Consider the following 22054-nt stretch of genomic DNA (forward strand, 5'->3'; position numbering starts at 1 on the left):
GAATCAGTTCCTACTCCCAGGGGCCTTCTCAGCAAGGGCCTTACCTGCACCAGAAGGTTCTGCAGCCCGATGACCAGAGATAGCACTTGTGATGTTCTTAGTGGAGCTAGGACACTGTCCTCAGGGGCTGGTGGTGGGTGGGACCCTGAGTACACCCAGGCCACCAGGACAGAGGAGAAGTTCTGTTGCAGGGATGTCCGCAGGAAGCTTAAGATAGCAGCTGAAAACAGAAGAATCTTCACATCCAGTTCCTGCCTCCACCCCAATCTCCCACCCAGCTCTGTCATGGAGTAGACCTTGATGAACAGTTATGGGGTATCCATAGGCTGGTCTGGGTAAGTGGTCTTATCTTAGAACCTAGAGGCTTTCCTTCTCTCATTGGAAACTGGAGGGCCCATACCTAGGAGCAGTGCAACTTTTCGGTTGGGAAAGCTGAGAGCTTTCAGTACTTCGTCCAGTTCCACGGACAATGTCTGGTGAACCTGGGAGAATAAGAGGTAAAAGATTCAGCCCCATGCTCCAGAAGTCATGTGTAAAATAGCTTGCCTCAATCTGCCATATACCTGCTTAATCAAGAGGGAAGAGAGGAGGTCACAGAGTCTTCTGAGCCTCACCCATCCTATTTCCAAGAGTGGAGGAGGAGGAATCAGCTTGTACCTATGCAACTAATTCTTCTACAAATCTCCTCTGACTCCAATAGCCTCCTCTACCAGGGAGCCTTTCCCATCTTTGCTTCAGTCTCTGGCTGTACTCACCATTCATTCACCTAACTGGAGTCAGAAAGGCAAAATAAAAAACCCTGGTTCTGCCATGTGTCATGTCACTGTACCTCCCTCAGCCTGCCTCACTTTCTTCATCTATCAAATGAAAAGAACACCCACTGTTTTCACTGCTGTCAGAGATACTGTGAGGGACAGCTAAGCATCAGTAAACATGTATCTAATGTCAAGCAACATCCAAACTGAGGGGCTAGGGGGCTAGCAGTGGTGGCAGGTTCAAAGCTATGCCTTCCCTGATCTCCTCAACCAGAACACGACAAGCGGAGGGATTTTGTCACAGGCTGTAACAAAGCACTTCCTTAAAGTTATCTGCTGACTGATAGAATAATCAGATTCTAAGCAAAAGAGTCAACTTGTAAAAAAAAGGTAGAGATATCATGCTAACATAAGACGTGAATAACAGAGGAAAGTGTGTAGGAGACTATGTGGGAACTCTGTACTATTTGCTTACCTTTTCTACAAATCTCCAACTTTCCTAAAAATATTAAAAATAAGCCAAGTACTGGTAGCTCTGATCTCAGGAGGCTGAGATCAGAGGATCACAGTTTAAAGGCAGCCGAGGCAGGAAAGTCTCTGAGACCCTTATTTCCGATTAACTACTAGAAAAGCCACATACAATGTTAAAAATAAATAGTAACAGAGGTGATGAATTTTACCAAAGTATATTATGTGCATGGATGCAATGATATAATGAAACTCTTCTGTACAATTAATATATGGTAATAAAAAAGAAAAAACAAATGAATAAATTTTAAACAATATGGAAACATGAATAGCCACAAGTGGAGGTGTGGCTCAAGTGGTACAGTGTTAACTTTAAGCAAAAAAAAAAACTAAGGGAGAACGCCCTGGCCATGAGTTCAAGCCCCAGTTCTAACACATGTACACACACACACACACACACACACACACACACACACACACACACACATACACACTTGGCACTTGGTTAGTTATAAGCTGGGACCAGGAAACAGCCAATGTCAGGATGCAGATTTCTGCTTGGGCAGGTCACTGCAGAAATTTTGGTGGATCCAACATCCTCATAGAGGAAATTCCTGCTGCAAACCAACCACAAACAAACTACCTGCAGTCTTCTACAGGACAGATCTGTTCTAGGAGCCCAAGGTAAAAAACACCTTAACTTCTACCAAAAATAAGCTATATGCTCATGACTAGACTGGTACAATGCTGGGTACAATGTAAGACTATTGTAGAAGCTAAAAGACGAATCCAGAGTAACAGAAGAGATTTCTGAAGTCATCCACAGGGGAGCTCATGAAGGGCACTATGATGACAAAGTCCTAAGAGGGAGGGCTAAGAGAAAAGGAGGTGTTCTGTTCACTGGATATGTCTACTGCTCTTCTGTTCCTGTATCACGTTCTCCACCAATAGCAATGACATCTAACCACATGTGACACTTCATAGCTTGCCACTGGGCACTTTGAGGTGACAGGTTAGGCCCTGCTTGCCTGTCTAATCTGATCTACTTCATTCATCCTCATATTCTAGCCACACAGAGCCTGTCAGTGATTTTCAGATTATGTACCCCATGTCCTAAATTTGTGCAGGCTCTGTGACTTTGCACATTCTGTGCTCAAGTGCCTTTCCCCAATATCTTTGCTGGATACAATCTTACTTCAAGACTGTTTAGGCTGGGTTGGGAATGTGGCTTAGCAGTAGAGTGCGTGCCTGACATGCATGAAGCCCTGAGTTCGATTCCTCAGTACCATATAAGCAGAAAAGACCAGAAGGTGTGCTGTGGCTTGAGGGGTAGAGTTCCTGCCTTGAGCAAAAAGAAGGCAGAGACAGTGCTCAGGCCCTGAGTTCCAAGCTCCAGGACTGGCAAAAAACAAAAACAAAAACAGTACAAGATTGTTTAGACTATAAGTTCTCTAAGGATATAGCATATTGCATTCATTTTTTATTCCTCTATGCCCAAAATATAGACTGGCATGTAGGTGATCTATGTATATTAAAAAGATTAATTTTTAAAAATGAAAAAAGACAAAAGAAAACATTAATTTAGTTGGGTGTGGTGGCACATGTCTATAATCTAGCACTTGGGAGGATGAGGGAGAAGGATCAGGAGTTCAAGGCCAGCCTGGGCTACATAGTGAGGCCAGGTATCAAAACCCCCAAAATAAAAAAAGGACTAATTTAAACCAAGATGACAACAACTTTGGATGTTTTCCTCACTTTGTAAGTAAGAAAATTAATATCCAAAATAAATATCTCGCCATGGTCACATAGCTAATATGCCACAAAGCTAAGCCCAGAACTCAAGCGTTTTTGTTGTGGCTTCTCTGAGTGCCATCTCATGCCCCAACACCACGGAGCTGGAGACCAACCTTTAAACCGCCATGGTGCTGCTGGGCAGAGAAGGAAGCAGTGAGGAGCCAGGCAGAGCAGAGCAGCAGGTTTCGGGGAGAGTCCATCTCTGTCCAGGTGAGCGCCAGCATCTTCTCCAGAAGCTCGATCAGGTGTGTGCAGCTCAGGAGCACAGCAGCAGCTATGGAGGAAGGACATGGCAAGGGCTACATGGTTACACAGAAACTGTTAGAGCGGTGCTTGCCTGTGTCCAGCATCTGGCAGAGCTCCAAGCCTACTAAAACAAATACGAAGAATTAGCATGAGGCCCTAAGGGTTCTCGCATGGCCAGGACCACTGGTTATCAGAACCTCAGAGGACCTATGACAACTAGTCTCACATGAACTCCTAGCTGTTTTTGTTTGTTTTTTAAAGATGAAACAATTGAAGGAAGTAAGGGCCCATAACACTGCCCATTATTCTCTTCACCATATCTGCCTGAGCCCCTGTACCTCTTTTCTGACTGCTGGGCATAGTCTGATGAAGGCTCCAGTACAAGAAGTTGAAGGAAGGCTGCAGGATGTCCACGTCAGAGGGGCTGCACTTCCCACACAGTTTGCTTACTGCAAGAAACCAGAGTTCCCAGGTGACCTATGGATCAGCTGTCTATGGTTTAACAACACACCAGTATTCACATTTCTCACAGATGAAAGCCTACACCTGGCTAATTTCAAATGTCAGTCTTGGAAAGCAGGCACAAATTAAGTGTCCCTGACATTGCAGCCCATGGAGGAAAGCACAGTGCAAACTTGAAGGCACATTCACACCCTCAATCTGGTCTAATCACGTTAAGTAGCCCACAGAATCACAGCAATCAGAACAGACAGTAGTTGTTCCAAAACAAAGTGACTTAAGCTGGTCAAGGGTACATGCCACCACAAGCTTCAGGACGCAAAGGGTCTCAGAAGTCATCTAGACCAATGTGCCACCTTACCAGGAGTCCTTAGACCATCCAGTCTCCCAAAGGAACTCTGTGATGATGGTGGTGAACACGCAGTTCCCTGCCTTGGCCATATCATCTTCCCCATCCACTTCTTCTCTTTTGTTTATTCTGAGACAAGGTAACACTATGTAACACAGACTACCTTTGTATTTCAGGTTCCCTTACCTAAGCCTTGTTACTGCTAGGATTATAGGAATGTTCCAGCATACCCAGTGGCCATATTCTCTTTCATGTACCACCTCTTTCTGGCTAGTTCTTTAACTCTCATTCAATAACCAAGATTTAGCTCAGGCCAATATTCCTAGTCCTCAGGAGGATGAGGCAGGTCAACCCTTAGTTCAAGCCAGCCTGGGCTATATAGCACACACCCCTCATCTCAAAAACAAAAGACAGGCATGGTGGTACATGCCTATAATCCCAGCGACTCAGGAGGGAAAGATCAGAACTGTGAGCCCAGACTAGCCTGGGAAAAAGGTTAGCAAGATGCTATTTCAACCAATTAGCCAGGCACGGTGATGTCCCCCTATAATCCCAGCTACTGGGAAGTTTAGATAGGAAGATGGTGGTTTGAGGCTGTCCCCAGGCAAAAACCCAAGAGCCGGTCTGAAAAGCTAAAACACACACACAAAAAAGGGCTAGGGAGTATGGTTAAAGTGGCACAATGCCTGCAAGCAAGTTCAAAGCTCTGGTTTCAAAACCTGGTACTGCCAAAAAGTAAAACAAGATTCAGGTCAAAAAAAGATTCAGGGGCTGGGGATATAGCCTAGTGGCAAGGGTGCCTGCCTCGGATACACGAGGCCCTAGGTTCGATTCCCCAGCACCACATATACAGAAAAAACGGCCAGAAGCGGCGCTGTGGCTCAAGAGGCAGAGCGCTAGCCTTGAGCGGGAAGAAGCCAGGGACAGTGCTCAGGCCCTGAGTCCAAGGCCCAGGACTGGCCAAAAAAAAAAAAAAAAGATTCAGGCGAAACTCCTATAACCTCTCTGGATGGGATGGCTCTTCTGCACTCCCCCACAATACAGCAGTATGACCCTGAAGAGCAGACAGCTACAGAACAGTTCCATCTCCTGGGAACTGCCACTCCATCTACCATCACACTATGAAACCTACTCAAGGCTCTTTGGCAGTCACATCACTTGGAACTGATTTGCCCTGTGATCAGCTGGACAAGCAGGTTTCCTTATCCCTACCTTGCGCCTGTCACACTCTGATTTTTAGGAGTTGTTATGGGGAGGGAGGTCTTTCAAACACTCATTGGCAACAAGCAAAGGAAGTCTTAAGAGGTCTCTCATCCTTTGGGGACAAAATGGAATAAGGAAGAAACACTAGGAGTACTGAGTTCCACTACACATCAGCTCTGGGTCCTTGGGCACTATCAGAAGAAGCCAAAATACCTTGGTGAAGGAGTTTCATGGCCATGCTGTCCAGTTCTTGTTTTGACTCGTTCCTCAGCTGTACCAATGACAGGAGGTTCAGCAGCAGTGACAAGTTCTCTGAGACTGTGAAGAACATGGATGGCTAGTCAGCGAGCCTGAGCTCAGAGCACCCAAAAGACATGGCTTCTTGCTATGAATTAGGAGCACCTGTGTTCCCTATCTCCAAAGGGAAGAGGTTGTTTATTGGAATTTACCCCTCTCCTATCTCCTTCCTTCTTTGAGGAATATGGAGTTAGCTGATACACTGAACACAAACTCCAGATTATTATCAGGAATTCTTTCACCTAAGTCCATTGAAAATCACTGTATAGTGGCGTGTGTCTGAAATCTACTACTTGGGAGAAAGAAGCAAGCAGCTTGAGAGTTTGAGGCCAGCCTGGATAAAGTTAGCTAGAACCTATCTCAAACACAAAATAAAATCAAAAGGGCTGAGAATGTAACTTGAGTTATAGAGTACTTGCCTGGCAAGCATGAGGCCCCTGGATTTAATCTCCAGTAGCATAGGGAAACCACTTACACGCGAAACAAGAATTCTCAGTCCTATTGTTCAGTTAATAAGTTGGGGCTCGGGGCTGGTGGTAAAGTTCTTGCCTTGTATACATGAAGCCCTGGGTTCAATTCCTCAGCACCACATATATAGAAAAAGCCGGAAGTAGCTCTGTGACTCAAGTGAGCAAAAAGAAGCCAGGGACAGTGCTCAGGCCCTGAGCTCAAGCCCCAGGATTGGAAAAAAACAAAAAAACAAAACAAAAAACAAGAAATTGGGGCTCACGGTGACTGAGTGATTTCTCTGACTCAGCTAGTAAAAAGGAGGCTTAGATTATCTGAGTGTTTGTGACCTCCTCAATTTTTCATGATGCCTTCCAACATGAAGTGAACGTGGAGGAGGTGGGACATTTCATAAGAGTTTGACTAGGTCATGCATAAGGCTAGAGCCCCCAACAAATGGGATTGGAGATTCCAAACAGCTCCTTTCTTGCCCCTTCTGCATCCAAAAAAAAGTTACAAACAAAATTTTTGTTGTTTATGAGCCATCCATCTACAGTATTTTGTTATAGCTGGAAAAAACTAAGGCACAGGGCCAGAACCTAAGCATGAGTCTGGTGCCTAGTGCTTTCTATCACACATATCCCTACATCTTACATTTCTTTTTTCTTCTTCTTTTTGTGGTGGTCATGAGGCTTCAATTCAGGGCCTGGGCTCTGTCCCTGAGCTCTTTTGCTCAAAGCTAGTGTCCTACCACTTTGAGCTACAGCTCCACTTCTTGTTTTCTGGTAGTTAATTGGAGATAAGTCTCAACCATCCACTTTTCTGCTTTGGCTGGCTTCGAACTCCGATCCTCAGATCTCATTCTCCCAAGTAGCTAAGACGTTGTTTCCTTGACTCCTAGACTTCTACTCCAGATTTGGAAACTATCTTTCTGAATCTCACTGGAAATTCCTAACAACCTATCCAATCCCCTCCCAGGACCCTGCTAATTCCTGAGCCTCCCCCAGATTTCCACGTTCTACTTCCCACTGAGGACAGCCATTCTGGTGACAAATAGCTCTGTGCACATGCTACTTAGGGTGAGAACATGCACAAGTACATCATATAGAGCCACTCAGGTTAAACACACACACCCTCTCTCACTCTTTCTCAAAACCAAGCATATTGCATCGCATTGGCATGACTTTTCTTTTGCAGCAAAACCCTTAATTCTCCCAGAGCAGACCTAACCAGGATAGAGCTGCTCATTCATGTAGCTGGCCTTCAGGTGAAAACACACCCAAGGCACCTGAAGACTGACCTCCTGCAGGGACAACCACATCCTCCACCAGCAGATGTTGCAGGATCAACAGGAAGTGTCCTCGGATGAGACTGCCCACTTGGATATCTTCATTCTTCCTCAGGAAGGTCTTCAGGACAATCAATACCTTGCGGGCTATGTCTACTGGGCTGGAGTAGATAAGGTCCTGAACAGGAGAGAAAGAAGCCAGAATTCAGAGAATATCACAGCCTGGGTTCAGGTAGAAAATAAGGAAGAGAGGAACAGGGAAAGTTTTGTGATGATGGTGTCACAGAAACAAGTAAGCTCCTACTTATTTGAAACCTATTTTGTACAACAGGCTCTGTCAGGGGCACTGACACTTCATACACTCTGAATAATCCATTCTACTAACTCCAACCCAAACTAGAATGAACGGAGGTTCAGACAGATTATATGATTTGCTTAAGGTCACATACGTAGTTATACTACACAAAGGAGCTGGGAATATGGCCTAGTGGCAAGAGTGCTTGCCTCATATACATGAAGCCCTAGGTTGGATTCTCCAGCACCACATATGTAGAAAACGGCCAGAAGTGGCGCTGTGGCTCAAGTGGCAGAGTGCTAGCCTTGAGCAAAAAGAAGCCACGGACAGTGCTCAGGCCCTGAGTTCAAGGCCCAGGACTGGCAAAAAAAAAAAAGCTATACTACACAAAGGATATAAATGTAGGTCTCTAAACTCCAAGCCCCAATTCCTCCTGCTTTCCAGGATACATTCCTCTTGCAAAAGAAAATATTAGGGGGTCTGGGGATGTGGCTTACTGGTAGAGTGCTTGCCAACATGCACAAAGCCCTGGGTTTGATTCCTCAGCACCATATACACAGAAAAAGCTGGAGGTGCCGTGGCTCAAGTGGTAGAGCACTAGCCTTGAGCTGAAGAGCTCAGGGACAGTGCCTCGGCCCTTGAGTTCAAGTCCTAGGACTGGCAAAAAAATATATATATATGTGTGTGTGTGTATATATACATACATACATATATATACATACATACAGACACACACACACACACACACACACACACACTCACACACACACATATATGGGTCAGGAAGAGGTTGTTTCCAGGACAGGGAACCTGAGTGTGCTAGAAGGGAGAAAAGAAGGAGAGAGAGTAGAGATGTCATAGACAAGGGAAAGGATAGGCTGGGACAGATTCAGGGCACAGAAAGCAAAGCGAGGGCCAGGTCAGGCCCCTTCTCTGCCATGGCATCTGCCGATCCCTGCCCCAAGCTGTTGAAGGATTTGGGTTCAGAAAATGGGAAAGGACATTAGTTTTAGTTTTGCCATCAGAGTTACTTTAATGAGCTTATGTTAAAGGCAAAACCAGTCAGAAGCTATACCAGTCCCTGTACTGCTGATAGATCTTGGCACCTACCAGCTCAAACAAGCCAATTCTTTTGGACAAGCTAATGTGCTAGGCCAGTTAGAAGTGGGTGCTATGAATCCAAGGTCACACACAGAATCTCTCTCTCCAGGGAGGACAAATCCTGACATATAGACCTGACGACAGGGCAAATAAATCCTGATGTGCTAGCCACTGGGCAGTAGAAAGGCTAGGGGTACGGAGGCATCTGGTTTGGCTCTTTACAAACTTCCACAGATACTGAAGAAACAAATAAAAAAAATAGATAGCAACCGCTCAGTTGGGGCTTAATAATACCAGGTGCTATGCTGTGTTTGTGTAGTAGCTATGCATCTGTTTATATGCCATTTCTGTCTTTACAATAACTTCTCTAGTTAGGTATCACAGCCATTTTTCAAATGAGAAAATGGAGGAAAATTAATTATTTAGCCTATCAAGAAATTAGTAGAGTTACAAATTTTATTACACTGTGTTAGTGAAGAGATGAGATACTCCACCTCTGACACTTTTTATGGATTCAGAAAACATCTCCGAGAGGAGCAGATCACAAAACAGAGGGCTAGAGAAAAAAATCTGCATCATAGGGACTGGGAATGTGCCCTAGTGGTAGAGCGCTCGCCTCATATACACGAAGCCCTGGGTTCAATTCCTCAGGACCACATATATAGAAAAAAGCCAGAAGTGGCGCTGTGGCTCAAGGGCTAGAGTGCTAGCTTTGAGAAAAAAAAAACGAAAAAAAAAAAAAAAACAACAACGAAGCCAGGGACAGTGCTTGGGCCCTGAGTTCAAGCCCCAGGACCGGCAAAAAAAAAAAAAATCTGCATCATTTCAGAACCAAGCACAGTGGCGCACACACTGCCATCCCAGGCTTGGGAGATTGAGGCAGGAAGATCTTGATTTACGGCCAGCCTGAATTGAACATTGAGTTTGAGGCCAGCCTGGGATACTTAGCAAGACCACTTCTCAAAAGACAATAACAACATCTATATCATTCCATCCAACTCTTACTTCATAGAGGGTGAGAGTGAGAGACAAGTGATCTGCCCAAAGTCAAGGGGCCCAAGGCTGAATCATTTTCCTTGTTTTTACCTTTTCAGTGGCCCACGCTTGCCTCGCTGTCATAGAGCTAGTCCCTCAGAAATCTGAGTTAAAGAATTTTAAAGGTCCAAAAGGAAAGAGACTATTTGGTCTTTTGGTGGCCACAGCGAATGGTGGGGGAAAGTGTACCTCCCATCACCTGGGTTAAGAGGGAAGGTAGCTGGCATAACCACGTCCCACTCATGCATTTGCTGTTATCCACAGCTGTCCAAACTCCCTTAGAACTGAACCTATTAGGGTGAGTTGGCCAAACAAGGAACAGAGTTCTGTGTCATCATTGTTTTTCACATTTAAACAACCTACAAAAAAGACCACCCTTTGATAATAGTAGTAATTAACAGCTTTGTTTTCAGCTGCTAATTGCCCCTATCAAAGACATAAATTGGTACCAACACCTATTTTTAGACTTTTTCCCCCCTTCCTGGGGCTTGAAGCTAGGAAGAAATTGGTATGAATTATATATGTGAACAAAAACCTGTTCCTTGCTGTTCTTTTCACCACTGCTGTTTCCAAAACCAAAATTTGTTAAATTCACTAGCTTTGGGCTCAAGTAATGACACATTAGCTTTATGACCTTAAACAATTGAAATCTGAGATGAACATCTTTTTTGCCATCTTTTTAGTTTATATTAGTTATAAAGGGGGAATTCCATTGGTACAAAACAAACTTTCTTTAAAACCTGGTTCAGAGCCAGAGTTTTTATCTGTTCAGAGCCAGATTAGTGAATGATTCCCTACTGTGTGCTATGTATCACAAGTATTCCTATATATAATCTTCTCTGTCCTCACGTTATTTACATTTTACGTGGGAGAAAACTGAAGCTCAGAGAAACCTTCATCTTCTTAGACATCTAAATAATATCAAGTCCAGAAGGCAGATCCTTCTTGTTGAGATTTAGGACAGAAAAAGTAGAAGGTTCCTCTCTGCCCTGACCAAACCTCCAGGAAGGAAAGATGAAGATGATCACACACACACACACACACACACACACACACACACACACATCCAGGACCAGTATTATATATAAAAAATGATTAGGATTTCTGACAATTCTACTTCTGCCTGTGAAAGTATGTTGTACATGTAATACTATCATGTAAGTCAATGCATGGACCTACACACATCTCTGTCTACATGCCCTTGGGGCCTTCTTTGACATTGGACACTTTTTGGCAGAATCTGTTTGACAGAGGAGCAGAAAAGTAAAAGGGAATGGTGTCTAAAATCCACATTTAATAGTTACAACCCCTGGGAAGTAGAGAGGCACATTTCCATCAGTGGATAGACAGGCCTCCATCAGGTTTAGTAAAGGGTATAGATTCATAGAAACCAGGTAGTCACAAATAGGAAATATTTCCCACTCACATGAAGATAGCAGTAAGTCCAGAAGTAGGAAGAAGCACTATGGATGTCTCTTGACTTCCGACTCACAGAGACAGAAGTCCAGGCACCTCTGAATGAGTGAGAGGTCACCTACCAGCAAAATGAGCAGAATGCTGGGGCTGCTTCTGAGTATCTGGAACAAGGCTGTGAAGCTGGCAGGAAGGGTGGGCTGTTCAGCAGAAGGGACATCATCCAGTTCCTCATAGTTGTTCCCTTCAAAGGAGAACCAAAGTTCCAGAACCTGGTGCCCAAACCTACTCATCAGCTCTGGATACACCAGGAGGAACCTCAGCAGGTGGGGGTGGTGAGTGTAGACCAAGTGCAGGTCAGAGATGCCCTCTAGGAACTTTCTGATTGCACTAACCACCGTCTGGAAGGAGAAGAAAGAAAGGAGTTAAATGCATGTTGCAGAGGACCTGAGACCTCTAGACCTAACCAAGATACAACTGGGATAAGGTGCTGACATCTCAGGAATGAACTACTAGGTCACCTCACTGACTCATCCCAAGGCACTCTGGTAAGAAAACTCCCACAGTGCTTACGACAGTAGTTTTCAACTGGGGTTGATTTTGTTCCTTATGGGACGGTTGGCAAAGTCTAGAGATATTTTTTATTTTTACCTTGATTGAGGAGAGATGCCATCCTACAATGCACAGCAACAATTCTCCAAGAAAAAAAAACTAATCCAGTGCACAATATTAGCAGTGTTGGGGTTGAGAATGTCAGGCCTTGGATGATACTTCCTTAGTACATCAGAATTGTCAGTGTGTCTGTCTACCTCCTACACCAGAGCAAAATCATCTTGAGGGCAGGTACACCTAGCATGGGGCTTGGCTCAGAAGGGGTAAGGCAGAAGTATATGGAATCATTTATTGGCCCTTCCCAATGTAAACAATGAAATTCCTTCATATACTATTGTGATGATTAATGTAATTAATTTGGTTGGATTGAGAAGTGCCTAGGAGATTATTACTCCTGGCTTTGTCTATGAAACCATTTCCAGAGGAGATTAAGTACATGTGGGTTGCACCATTCCATAGCTAAGAACCTGGACAGAATACAATGAGAAAGTACAGGCACTGTCTTTGTTTCCTGGCTGTCATGATATGAGCATCTTTGCTCTGTTATTAGGGTTTAGAATCACTGAAATCATAAGCCAAAATAGCCTTCTTCCCTGAAGTTGTTTTCTTAGGTACTTTGTTACCTATGAAGAATATCTGAGCAACACAGCTACTCTAAGTGTTATGGCTTGAACTTGTTCATTTTGGTCTTTGATTCACTTTAATTAATCTTCATATAAGACATAAGAGGTAAGTGTCCAACTTCATTATTTTGTGTGTAACTATCTAGTTGTCCCTGTGGAGTTGTTTACAATTATTTCCTTTATTGAATTGTCTTCACACTCTTACCAAAAATAAATTAACTGTGAATATGAGTTTATTTCTGAACTCTCATTTCTATTACACTGGTCTATATTCAGCCCTTCTATCAGTACCACACTATCCTGATATCTTTCTTTTAGTATTGTAGATTGAACTCAGGGCCTCATGCTTCTTAGGCAAGCATTCTGCCACTTGCAGCCCACTTTTACATTGGTTATTTTCAAGGTACTGTCTCAATTTATGCTTGGATTAGCCTGGTCTGTGATCCTCCTACTTCTGCTTCCCGCATAGCTGGGCTAATAGGCTTGCTCCACTGTGCCCAGCCGTTACTTAAGATGGAATCTTACCATCTTAATTATTTACTTATTCATCCTTGTTTCCAAGATTTAATTTTATTGTCGAGGTGATGTACAGAGGGGTTACAGTTACAGTTACATAAGTAAGGGAGTACATTTCTTGTCAAACTTGCTACCCCTTCCCTCATTTTTCTCCCACAAACTTATTTATTTTTGAACTGTTATCTCCCATTACTGTACCTCTTTGAGCTTTGAAATCAGTATGTTCTTAATTTTCAAGATTAAAATTAAATCTACATGTAGAGTCATAAAAATGTTGAATAAATGAGAGAAAAGAAAAAAACTCAGCCTTATAGAATTTTTTTAGAAATTTTTAGAATTTTTATAGAAAAAACATGGAAGGAGCTGGCATTGTGGTTTACACCTGTAATGTTAGCTACTCAGAGGCTGAGATCTGAGGATTGCAGTTCAAAGCAAGCCTCAGGCAGAAAAGTCCAAGAAACTCTATCTCCAACTAGCAATAAAGCTTAACCAGAGGCATGGTTCAAATGCTAGATGCCAGCTAGGGCAATAAACAAACAAACTGAGCAAGAGTACAAAGCCCCAATTACAAAAATGATGAGCTATCCACTTTGTTTGATATACAATTACCAGAAGGAGATAAAGTAGCTCACAACTCTCTCCTTCACATACCAGAGGAGTATCAAGGAAAGACCTTTGAGAATCAGGTGAGTCTGAGGTGGAATATGGGCTCCTCTATCAATTTATTGTGTGCCCTAGAAAAAGTTACTTTCACAGTTTCTCTTCTATTAAATGGAAAAACAAACACCATCTCCCAAGGCTATTGAGAGAATTAGTTAACTTATATAGGCTCTGTAGATGTCAGGCTTCTCCTCCTCTCTGCTATTCTATACTACTAGTCTCTCTCCATCTCTACCTATCTGTCTGTCTGTCTGTCTGTCTATCTACCTACCTATCTATCATGTTCTCCCAAGGAGACAAAGGTAGCACAAAAGGGGAGCCTCAGTAATCTGACCCATACCTCATGCAGTACACTGTCCTTGTCCTGGCAGATTGCAAGCAAATAGATGGAGGCTCTGCAGATTACTGGTGGCGGGAGCTCACCCTGGTCCTGCAGAGATAGGAGGAAGCTTTGCACAGCCTCAAATAACTGTGCCTCTGGGACAAACCTGTTGACCAAAGAGATCTTTTAGTGAAAAAGGCAGAACTGCAAGGTCAGTGAACTGGGCTATAAATGGAAGCACTTGTACCTACTACCAGCTCTGAGCACCCACCTGTCCTCATAGATATAGGCCAGGTAGAAGAGAATTAGGATGCAGTACTGCCTCTGGCGAGCAGCTTCCTCCACATATTGACGATCAGACAGGAAGGCAAGGGTCTCAGAGGTCCTGCTGCTTATGTGGGGCAGACCATACTTCAGGAGATCAGACACTGCAGAGAGTTCTGGAAAGACAAAGCAAGGGGAGGCCATACAGAGAATACAAAAATGTAGGTAATGAGCACATGAGAACTACTACATGAAGAATACTGCATAGAACAAGGGTACATGCAGTATAGAGAACATCAGAGGTTCCTTTCATTTCTCCAGTTATTATGTAGAAGGACATATTCACTCTAGCCCAGGCTGAGCCCCAGGCCCTATCTCTCTTCCCATCTACAATCGGACAATTTCAGGAATGTAATCAGAGCCATGCTCCAGTATGGAAAAATAACATAAGCCACCTGGGGAGGGGAAGTTCAAAAGGGAACTGTAGTGGTGAGCAGAAGACAGGTACAGAAGGGAAAGAAGTACACGAGACAGGAAGCAAGGTAGTTTAGGTGCCAAGAAGCATGAGAGAGCACATTATGTTTTTGTTCCATGTGAATGAATAGTTAGTAAACAGATGTGATGAGTCAGGATATTTATATTTTAGCTGGGTGCCAATGGCTCATGCCTGTAATCCTAGTTACTCAGGAGGCTCAGATTTGAGGATCTCAGTTCAAAGCCAGCACGGGCAGAAAAGTCAGTGAGACTCTTACCTCCAATAAACCACTCAGGAAATGGGAAGTGGTGCTGTGGCTCAAGTGGTAGAATACTAGCTTTGAGCTGAAGAGCTCAGGGACAGCGAGCCATGGCCTAGAGTTTAAGCCCCAAGACTGATCAAAAAATAAATTTAGATTTTAGAAGTAGAGGTATGACTCAAGTGATGGAGCATGAGCCCTGAGTGAAAAAGCCAATAGGAAAAAGAAAGAAAAGGTAACAAATTTGGTAAGAAATGTACTCACTGCCTTACATATGAAACTGTAACCCTTCTGTTATTTTGACAATAAATAAATACATTTAAATTTTTTTGGTTTTTGCCAGTCCTAAGGCTTGAACTCAGGGCCTGAGCACTGTCCTTGGCTTCTTTTCACTCAAGGCTAGCACTCTACCACTTGAGCCACAGAGCCACTTCTGGCTTTCTCTATATATGTGGTGCTGAAGAATTGAACCCAGGGCTTCATGTATACGAGGCGAGCACTCTACCACTAGGCCATATTTCCAGCCCAAAATTTAGATTTTTTTAAAAAGCCAATAGAGTAAGGCCCTGAGTTCAAGCCCCACTACTGCTCAAAAAGACAAAGAAAAACCTTAGATTTTAACTAGTTATGGTAAAATATGCATGCAATTCCAGGGTTTAGGAGGCTGAGGCAAGAAGATCACCAATTCGAGGATAACAGAAATACATAGAAAGACCTCATCTCCAACAAAAGCTCAAAGGAAAAGAAAATTGGATTTTTATCCTGAAAGTAGAAATTCCTTTATTTCTTAAGAAATTTGTTCCATAAAAGAATCGATAGGGAAAGTCATGTAAGGTTGCTAAAGCTTAGATTGCACCATTTTCTGGTTCCATGATTCCTTTAGGCAACTTAAAACAATGAGATCTTACTACTATATGCATTCACTATGCTTCCATTCAGCAAGACATCTAGACCCTAAAGACTGCTATGAGCCTTGTGAATGGACAAATGATATTATCTCACCTTCTTGGGACGGTGGTCTTGTCTTTTCTGGAGCTGAGAGGAGGTTAAGGCACATGCAGTAGAGGAAACTGGAACACACCTGGTTTAGGCTTGAATCACTGAGAGAGAGAAAAGACAAAGCAAGAGACAGTGCTGCTTCTTCGGCTCAGTGTTATCCCCGCCATGTGCCTGAGAGCACTGTTTTGCGCCAGAACTCTGTGAAGTTCTAATATGGCCACACTGCAGTAGGCCCTAGTGCGGTTATGAAAAATAAGTATAGAAACTGCGGCCCACAGTGATAGCTAGACACTCAACCTATATAAACAGCTACTAAAACATTGAAAAAGATAAATCGAGGGGCTACTAAACATACAAACAAAAAATGACCTTAGGAAAACATTATGTTAAGTAAAGTAAGTTAGGCTCAGAGAGACAAACAGCACACGTTTTCCCTCATATGTAGAAGCTAGATCTAAAATACAAATATACATGATAACATATACGCACTAACAGACTGAAGGATGATACACTTAGAGGAGGAATCCAAAGGTGTAACTCATCTGAACAACTAGTGAACTGTTTAACAAATTGAATACTAGGAAGCAGAAACATGCTTGGTGAGGGAAGACAATGGAGGGGCACATTAATGGAGGGATGGAGGGCGATCAAAGCAGTCCTTTAGGGCTGGGGATATAGCCTAGCGGCAAGAGTGCCTGCCTCGGATACACGAGGCCCTAGGTTCGATTCCCCAGCACCACATATACAGAAAACGGCCAGAAGTGGCGCTGTGGCTCAAGTGGCAGAGTGCTAGCCTTGAGCGGGAAGAAGCCAGGGACAGTGCTCAGGCCCTGAGTCCAAGGCCCAGGACTGGCAAAAAAAAAAAAAAAGCAGTCCTTTACTCAATGTATATTATGTAAAAATTGTACACCATAACAAGGGCAGGGATGAAAGGGAAATTTATGGGGAAGAACAATGGAAGGGGTGACATCAGTCAAGATTCATTGTACTGGGCTGGGAATGTGGCTTAGTGGTAGAGTGCTTGCCTAGCATGCAAAAAGTCCTGGGTTTGATTCCACATAAACAGAAAAAACTGGAAGTGGGGCTGTGGCTCAAGTGGTAGAGTGCTAGCCTTAAGCAAAAGGAAACCAGGGAAAGCCCTCAGGCCCTGAGTTCAAGCCCCAGGACTGGCCAAAAAAAAAAAAAAAAGATTCATTGTTCTCACAACCTAATTTATGGAATTGTAACCTCTTTGCACAATTACTTAATAACACAAATTCTTAAAAATATCCTCAGGCCAGGAAAGGGCTGAGGAGTACTAGAAAAACAGGACTCTGGCCAGGTACAATCCCAGCTATTCAGGAGGTAGAGATGAGGAAAATCAAAATTTGAAGCTAGCCCAGACAAGTTAGTGAAATCCCACCTTTACCAACAACTCAGGTATGGAACCACATGCTTGTGATCCCAGCTATGCAGGGGGCCATAAGTAGCAGGATGGTACCTATGAGGGTACCCCTGGGAATCAATGCAAGACCCTACCTGAAAAGTAAGTAAAAAAAAGAAGAAAGAAAGAAAGAAAGAAAGAAAGAAAGAAAGAAAGAAAGAAAGAAGGGATAGGAGTGGCTCTAGGGGTAGAGTATCTGTCTAGCAAAGTCAAGGTCCTAAGTAAATTTTTAGTTGTTTATTATTATTATTTTGGTCAGTCATGAGGCTTGAACTCAGGGCCGGTGCCCTGTCCTTGAGCTCTTTCTGCTCAAGGCTAGTGCCCTATCACTTTCAACCACAGCTCCACTTCTTGTTTTCTGGTGGTTAATTAAAGACAAGAGACATAGACTTTCCTGCCTGGTCTGGCTTTGAACTGCAATCCTCAGATCTCAGCCTCCTCAGCAGATAGGATTACATGTGTGAGCCACCAGCACCCAGCAATTTTTTTTGTCAGTCCAGAGGCTTAGACTCAGGATATGAACACTGTCCTTGGCTTCTTTTTGCACCAGGATAGCACTCTATCACTTGAGCCACAGCACCACTTCTGGCTTTTTCCACTTACGTAGTGCTGAGGAATTGAACCCAGGGCTTCCTGCATGCTAGGCAAGCACTCTACCGCTGAGCCACACCCCCAGCTCACCCAGCATATTTTAAAAATTTGTCATTATTAAGATGAAACACAGGGGTTACCACTTCATAAGTCAAGTAGTAAGTATTGTCACCACTCGCTTTGCTTTCTCCCAGTTTCCTCTTCTCATGCCCACCAACATGTTACCTAATTTTCTCAACACTGCTGCATTTGTTCACTCCTTGTCCCACCATCTCTGTGTCCCCTCTAAGGTTCTAAACTTAAACCTCAATACCACCGACTAATAATAACAATAATATAAACTTTCAAAATTGTGACTTTGAATCAAGATGGATTCTTGAATTTTCTCTTGAATGTTGGATATTCGATTTGGAACTGTGGAAGGATAGCCACACGTGATTGTATAATGTGGACAATAAAGGTGAATTTCAATTCCTCAGCACCACGTATATAGAAAAAGCCAGAAGTGGCACTGTGGCTCAAGTGGCAGAGTGCTAGCCTTGAGCAAAAAGTAGCCAGGGACAGTGCTCAGGCCCCGAGTACAAGCCCCAGGACTGACATACATACATACATTACACACATACATACATACATACATACATACATACATACATACATACATACATACAATAAAATGACTCTTACCCCTGATACATAATTGTATTTTGAACCATACATACCTAGAGCCACTACAGAACTTGGCCTTCAGCTCCAGGGTAAGTTGTATGAAGGATGAGGAAGCTTAAGACAAGTGGGATAAAAACAGAGTGATTTAAACTAGACCTGTAATAGAGACTCCCAGTCTTAGTGTAAACACTGGTTTCAGAATTACACAGACCCAGTTCAAAATGTGCTTCATCACTATCTAGTACTATGACCTGTGCAAGGTTATTTAACTTACTGAGACTCTGTTTTGACATCTGTTATAAACCTAAGATAAATGAGAACATACATCTAACAAGTATTTAGTTCAGAGTAAGTGCTGAATAAAAAATGTTCACCTCTTCTTAATTATCTTCTACTACATTGTGGTCCATTTGACAGCCCCCCCAAAGAAGGACATGCCTCCCACTTTTATCCTTTCTACCAGTTTTTTTTTTTGTAAAGCAAGTAACTTTATTATCATTTCTCATGAGACAAATGGAGAAAATGTAGAAAACTGTTACAACACAAAGGGCTGTGGCTCGTGGCCCAGCGGACAGACTCGGCCTTGGCGAAGGCCTGCAGGGCCACGAGCCAAGGACAGTGTCAGCAGAGGGAGGGCACTCCACCCATCACACCACCCAACAAGACTTCCTCCACACTGTATACGTGGTGCTGAGGAATCGAACCCAGGGCTTCATGTATACAAGGCGAGCACTTTACCACTAGGCCATATCCCCAGCCCTCTACCAGTTGTTGTTTTTTAAGAACCCAATTTCAGAGTCAGGAAGCATAGGAGTAGTAAGTGCTTTATCCCTATTTGTGACAGATACTTATACCAGAGGTCTGACAAACAGCACTACCTTGACTGGTGACCCTGGCTTGGCCCCTCCACTACCTGGATGTTCCCAACCTCCCCACTAAGATGTTCAATACTAACCTCTGATCTACCTGCCTCAGGCCCCTATAAAAACGAGATCCTAGACAGAAAGGTACTGGGAACCCCCACTTCGCCAGCTCTAGTGCTAGGGTCATCTAATTTTACGTGCGAGGCTAAAGCTCCTGGCAGAGAATGAATTCCTCAGGATTCACAGCAATCCCAATTCTTAAGTCCCCAAGCAGAAGTCCCTAGTTACCTTCTGGAACAGCTCTTGGCCATCTCAGGAGCACCTCTAGGACCTCCTTCTCGTGGCCAGCACTGCCTGCTTTCCTCTACCCTCTTCCCTGAGAATGTTCTATCTGGCTTTATCTTACAGAGGTCTCTCTACAGATTTCTCTTCCACTGTATCCCCTCTTCCCCACAATGAACCCCTGGAACTCTACAGTCTACATATCTAATCCAGTACCCCAAAACTGAGAGCCCTTTGGGATCGTGAAGTATAATATCAGGAAAAATGTTGGAAGGAAAAATACTGTATGTCAGTTTTCACAATGACTGAGATGTACTGTTATTTGGGAAGTCTATATACATTATCTCACTGAACTCTTTTCTTCCTTTTTTTTTTTGCCAGTTGGGGAGCTTGAACTCAGGGCCTGAGCACTGTCCCTGGCTTCCTTTTGCTCAAGGCTAGCACTCTGCCACTTAAATCACAGCACCACTTCTGGCTTTTTTCATATATGTGCTGAGGAATCGAACCCAGGGCTTCATGTATACGAGGCTAGCACTTTACCACTAGGCCATATTCCCAGCCCTACTTATCTCACTGAATTCTTATCACTACATCTTCTCTGAAGGCATTGGAGGTAAGAAAATTAATTTCTCTAGTGTCAGTCAGTAAGTGATGGGACAAGATTCTAACCCACATGGACTAACAGCCTCTCTACTACTATTCCTGTAGTAGCCAATCATGATAACTGTTCTCAAGTTGTTGCTGTTTTTTTTTTTTTATTATTTAGGACCTTTATTTTATAAAGGACAACATCTATTTTTTCCTTTTTTCACCTTAAGTTTTCATTTTACAAAGTACTAAGATAAGTGTTTAGATTTTTTGTTAGCAATTTTCTGGTAACTTTCCTCCTACATTCATTATATCTCAAATTCTTGGTAAAGTATATCTTTTCAATATTTTCTGTTATTTCTTTTTTTTACATATATAGATATATACATTTTTTGTTCTCAAGTTTTTTTTGTTTTTTTTTTGTTTTTGTTTTTGTTTTTGGCCAGTCCTGGGCCTTAGACTCAGGGCCTGAGCACTGTCCCTGGCTTCTTTTTGCTCAAGGCTAGCACTCTTCCACTTGAGCCACAGCGCCACTTCTGGCCATTTTCTGTATATGTGGTGCTGGGGAATTGAACCCAGGGCCTCATGTATACGAGGCAAGCACTCTTGCCACTAGGCCATATCCCCAGCCCCTGTTCTCAAGTTTTATAGAATAGAAAAACCCTTCCCAACAACCCTACCCACTATGTCTCACCAAACCTATCCAAAGAGTTGTCCAACCTTTCTCAGACGCCTTAGCTGGCACTCATTCTGTAAGCTACTGTGCGATAGCTTCTATCCAGCTACACTACAGCAACTACTGCAGCTAAGCAAGTCAAGAGCCTCTGTGATGCCAACTCCAGTAGACACTTTTCAAATTTCATCTCACCTGACCACCAGGATGTATTTGACCTCTCCTCGGTCTATTCCCTAAGCTACCAAAGTCTCTTTATTTGGCTACCCTAATGTCATACTCTGCTGACTTCTCTCCAACTACTTCTACCCTGTATCTTCAGTATCCCCTCTTCCTGACCACAAAACGTTGCTCCTGAGTTTGTCTTGGCCCCTTTTATCATCTCATTGTCACTCCTGAGGAATCCTACCAGCTCCCCAACTAGAGGGTCAGCCTCATAAGAACAGGGCTATATCTTATTCACTGCTATATCTGCATCCCTACGACAGCCTTGCATACAGCAGGTACTCAATAAATATCTACTGAGTGAATGGAAGCCTGGATGCTGTAGACATCTATACCTGTATCTAAGGGCCAGATTTCTCCCTACATCTGACACATAGTAAACAACTCACCTCACATCTCCACTGGGACATCTTATAGGCATCTTGCACTGACCCTGACCCAAACTGAGTCCGTGATCTATTGCCTCTCAGATCAAATCCTCCTCCAGTGAGCCACCTCTCACTTAAAACAATACAAATCAGAATACCATCCATCTAGATGGCAGCCACAGCCAAGACTTTGCCCTGAATTGTTCCCTCTCCCTTGAATACCAGAATGAGGATATGAACAGTTTCTAGAGTTTTTCCAGAATGAGGATATGAACAGTTTCTAGAGTTTTTCTAGAATGAGGATATGAACAGTTTCCAGAGTTTTTCGAAGGACAAAATTCATATACATGAAGCACTTAAAATAGTCTCATGCATACAGCAAAAACTTGAACATGAGTTATTACTAATAACTACTTTCAATGAAATTGCTCATTATTACTACTGCCTTCTTCTGTGTTTGGCTATTGCCATTCTCACCATCACCATAAAAGAGGC

General features: G+C 43.3%; 1 protein-coding gene across 9 annotated transcripts in view; it reads right to left on the reverse strand.

The window, feature by feature from the left end:
* Mei1 (meiotic double-stranded break formation protein 1) overlaps nucleotides 1-22054 on the reverse strand; it is a 42506-nt gene that overhangs the window by 7971 nt on the left and 12481 nt on the right. For all 9 annotated transcript variants that reach the window (XR_007212189.1, XM_048354646.1, XM_048354637.1 and 6 more), the window contains 11 exons: nucleotides 18614-18674; nucleotides 15884-15981; nucleotides 14155-14323; nucleotides 13902-14049; nucleotides 11276-11551; nucleotides 7319-7484; nucleotides 5488-5592; nucleotides 3602-3712; nucleotides 3131-3291; nucleotides 401-482; nucleotides 45-220 (listed from right to left, as the gene is read on the reverse strand). Coding sequence is in view for 8 of the 9 variants with exons in the window: in XM_048354646.1 (XP_048210603.1) it covers nucleotides 45-220; nucleotides 401-482; nucleotides 3131-3291; nucleotides 3602-3712; nucleotides 5488-5592; nucleotides 7319-7484; nucleotides 11276-11551; nucleotides 13902-14049; nucleotides 14155-14323; nucleotides 15884-15981; nucleotides 18614-18674 (1553 nt within the window). In the remaining variant the exon portion in view is untranslated. The remainder of the gene's footprint in view (nucleotides 1-44; nucleotides 221-400; nucleotides 483-3130; nucleotides 3292-3601; nucleotides 3713-5487; nucleotides 5593-7318; nucleotides 7485-11275; nucleotides 11552-13901; nucleotides 14050-14154; nucleotides 14324-15883; nucleotides 15982-18613; nucleotides 18675-22054) is intronic.

Source organism: Perognathus longimembris, chromosome 1 (genome assembly GCF_023159225.1).
Source record: "Perognathus longimembris pacificus isolate PPM17 chromosome 1, ASM2315922v1, whole genome shotgun sequence".
NCBI classification, from domain to species: domain Eukaryota; kingdom Metazoa; phylum Chordata; class Mammalia; order Rodentia; family Heteromyidae; genus Perognathus; species Perognathus longimembris.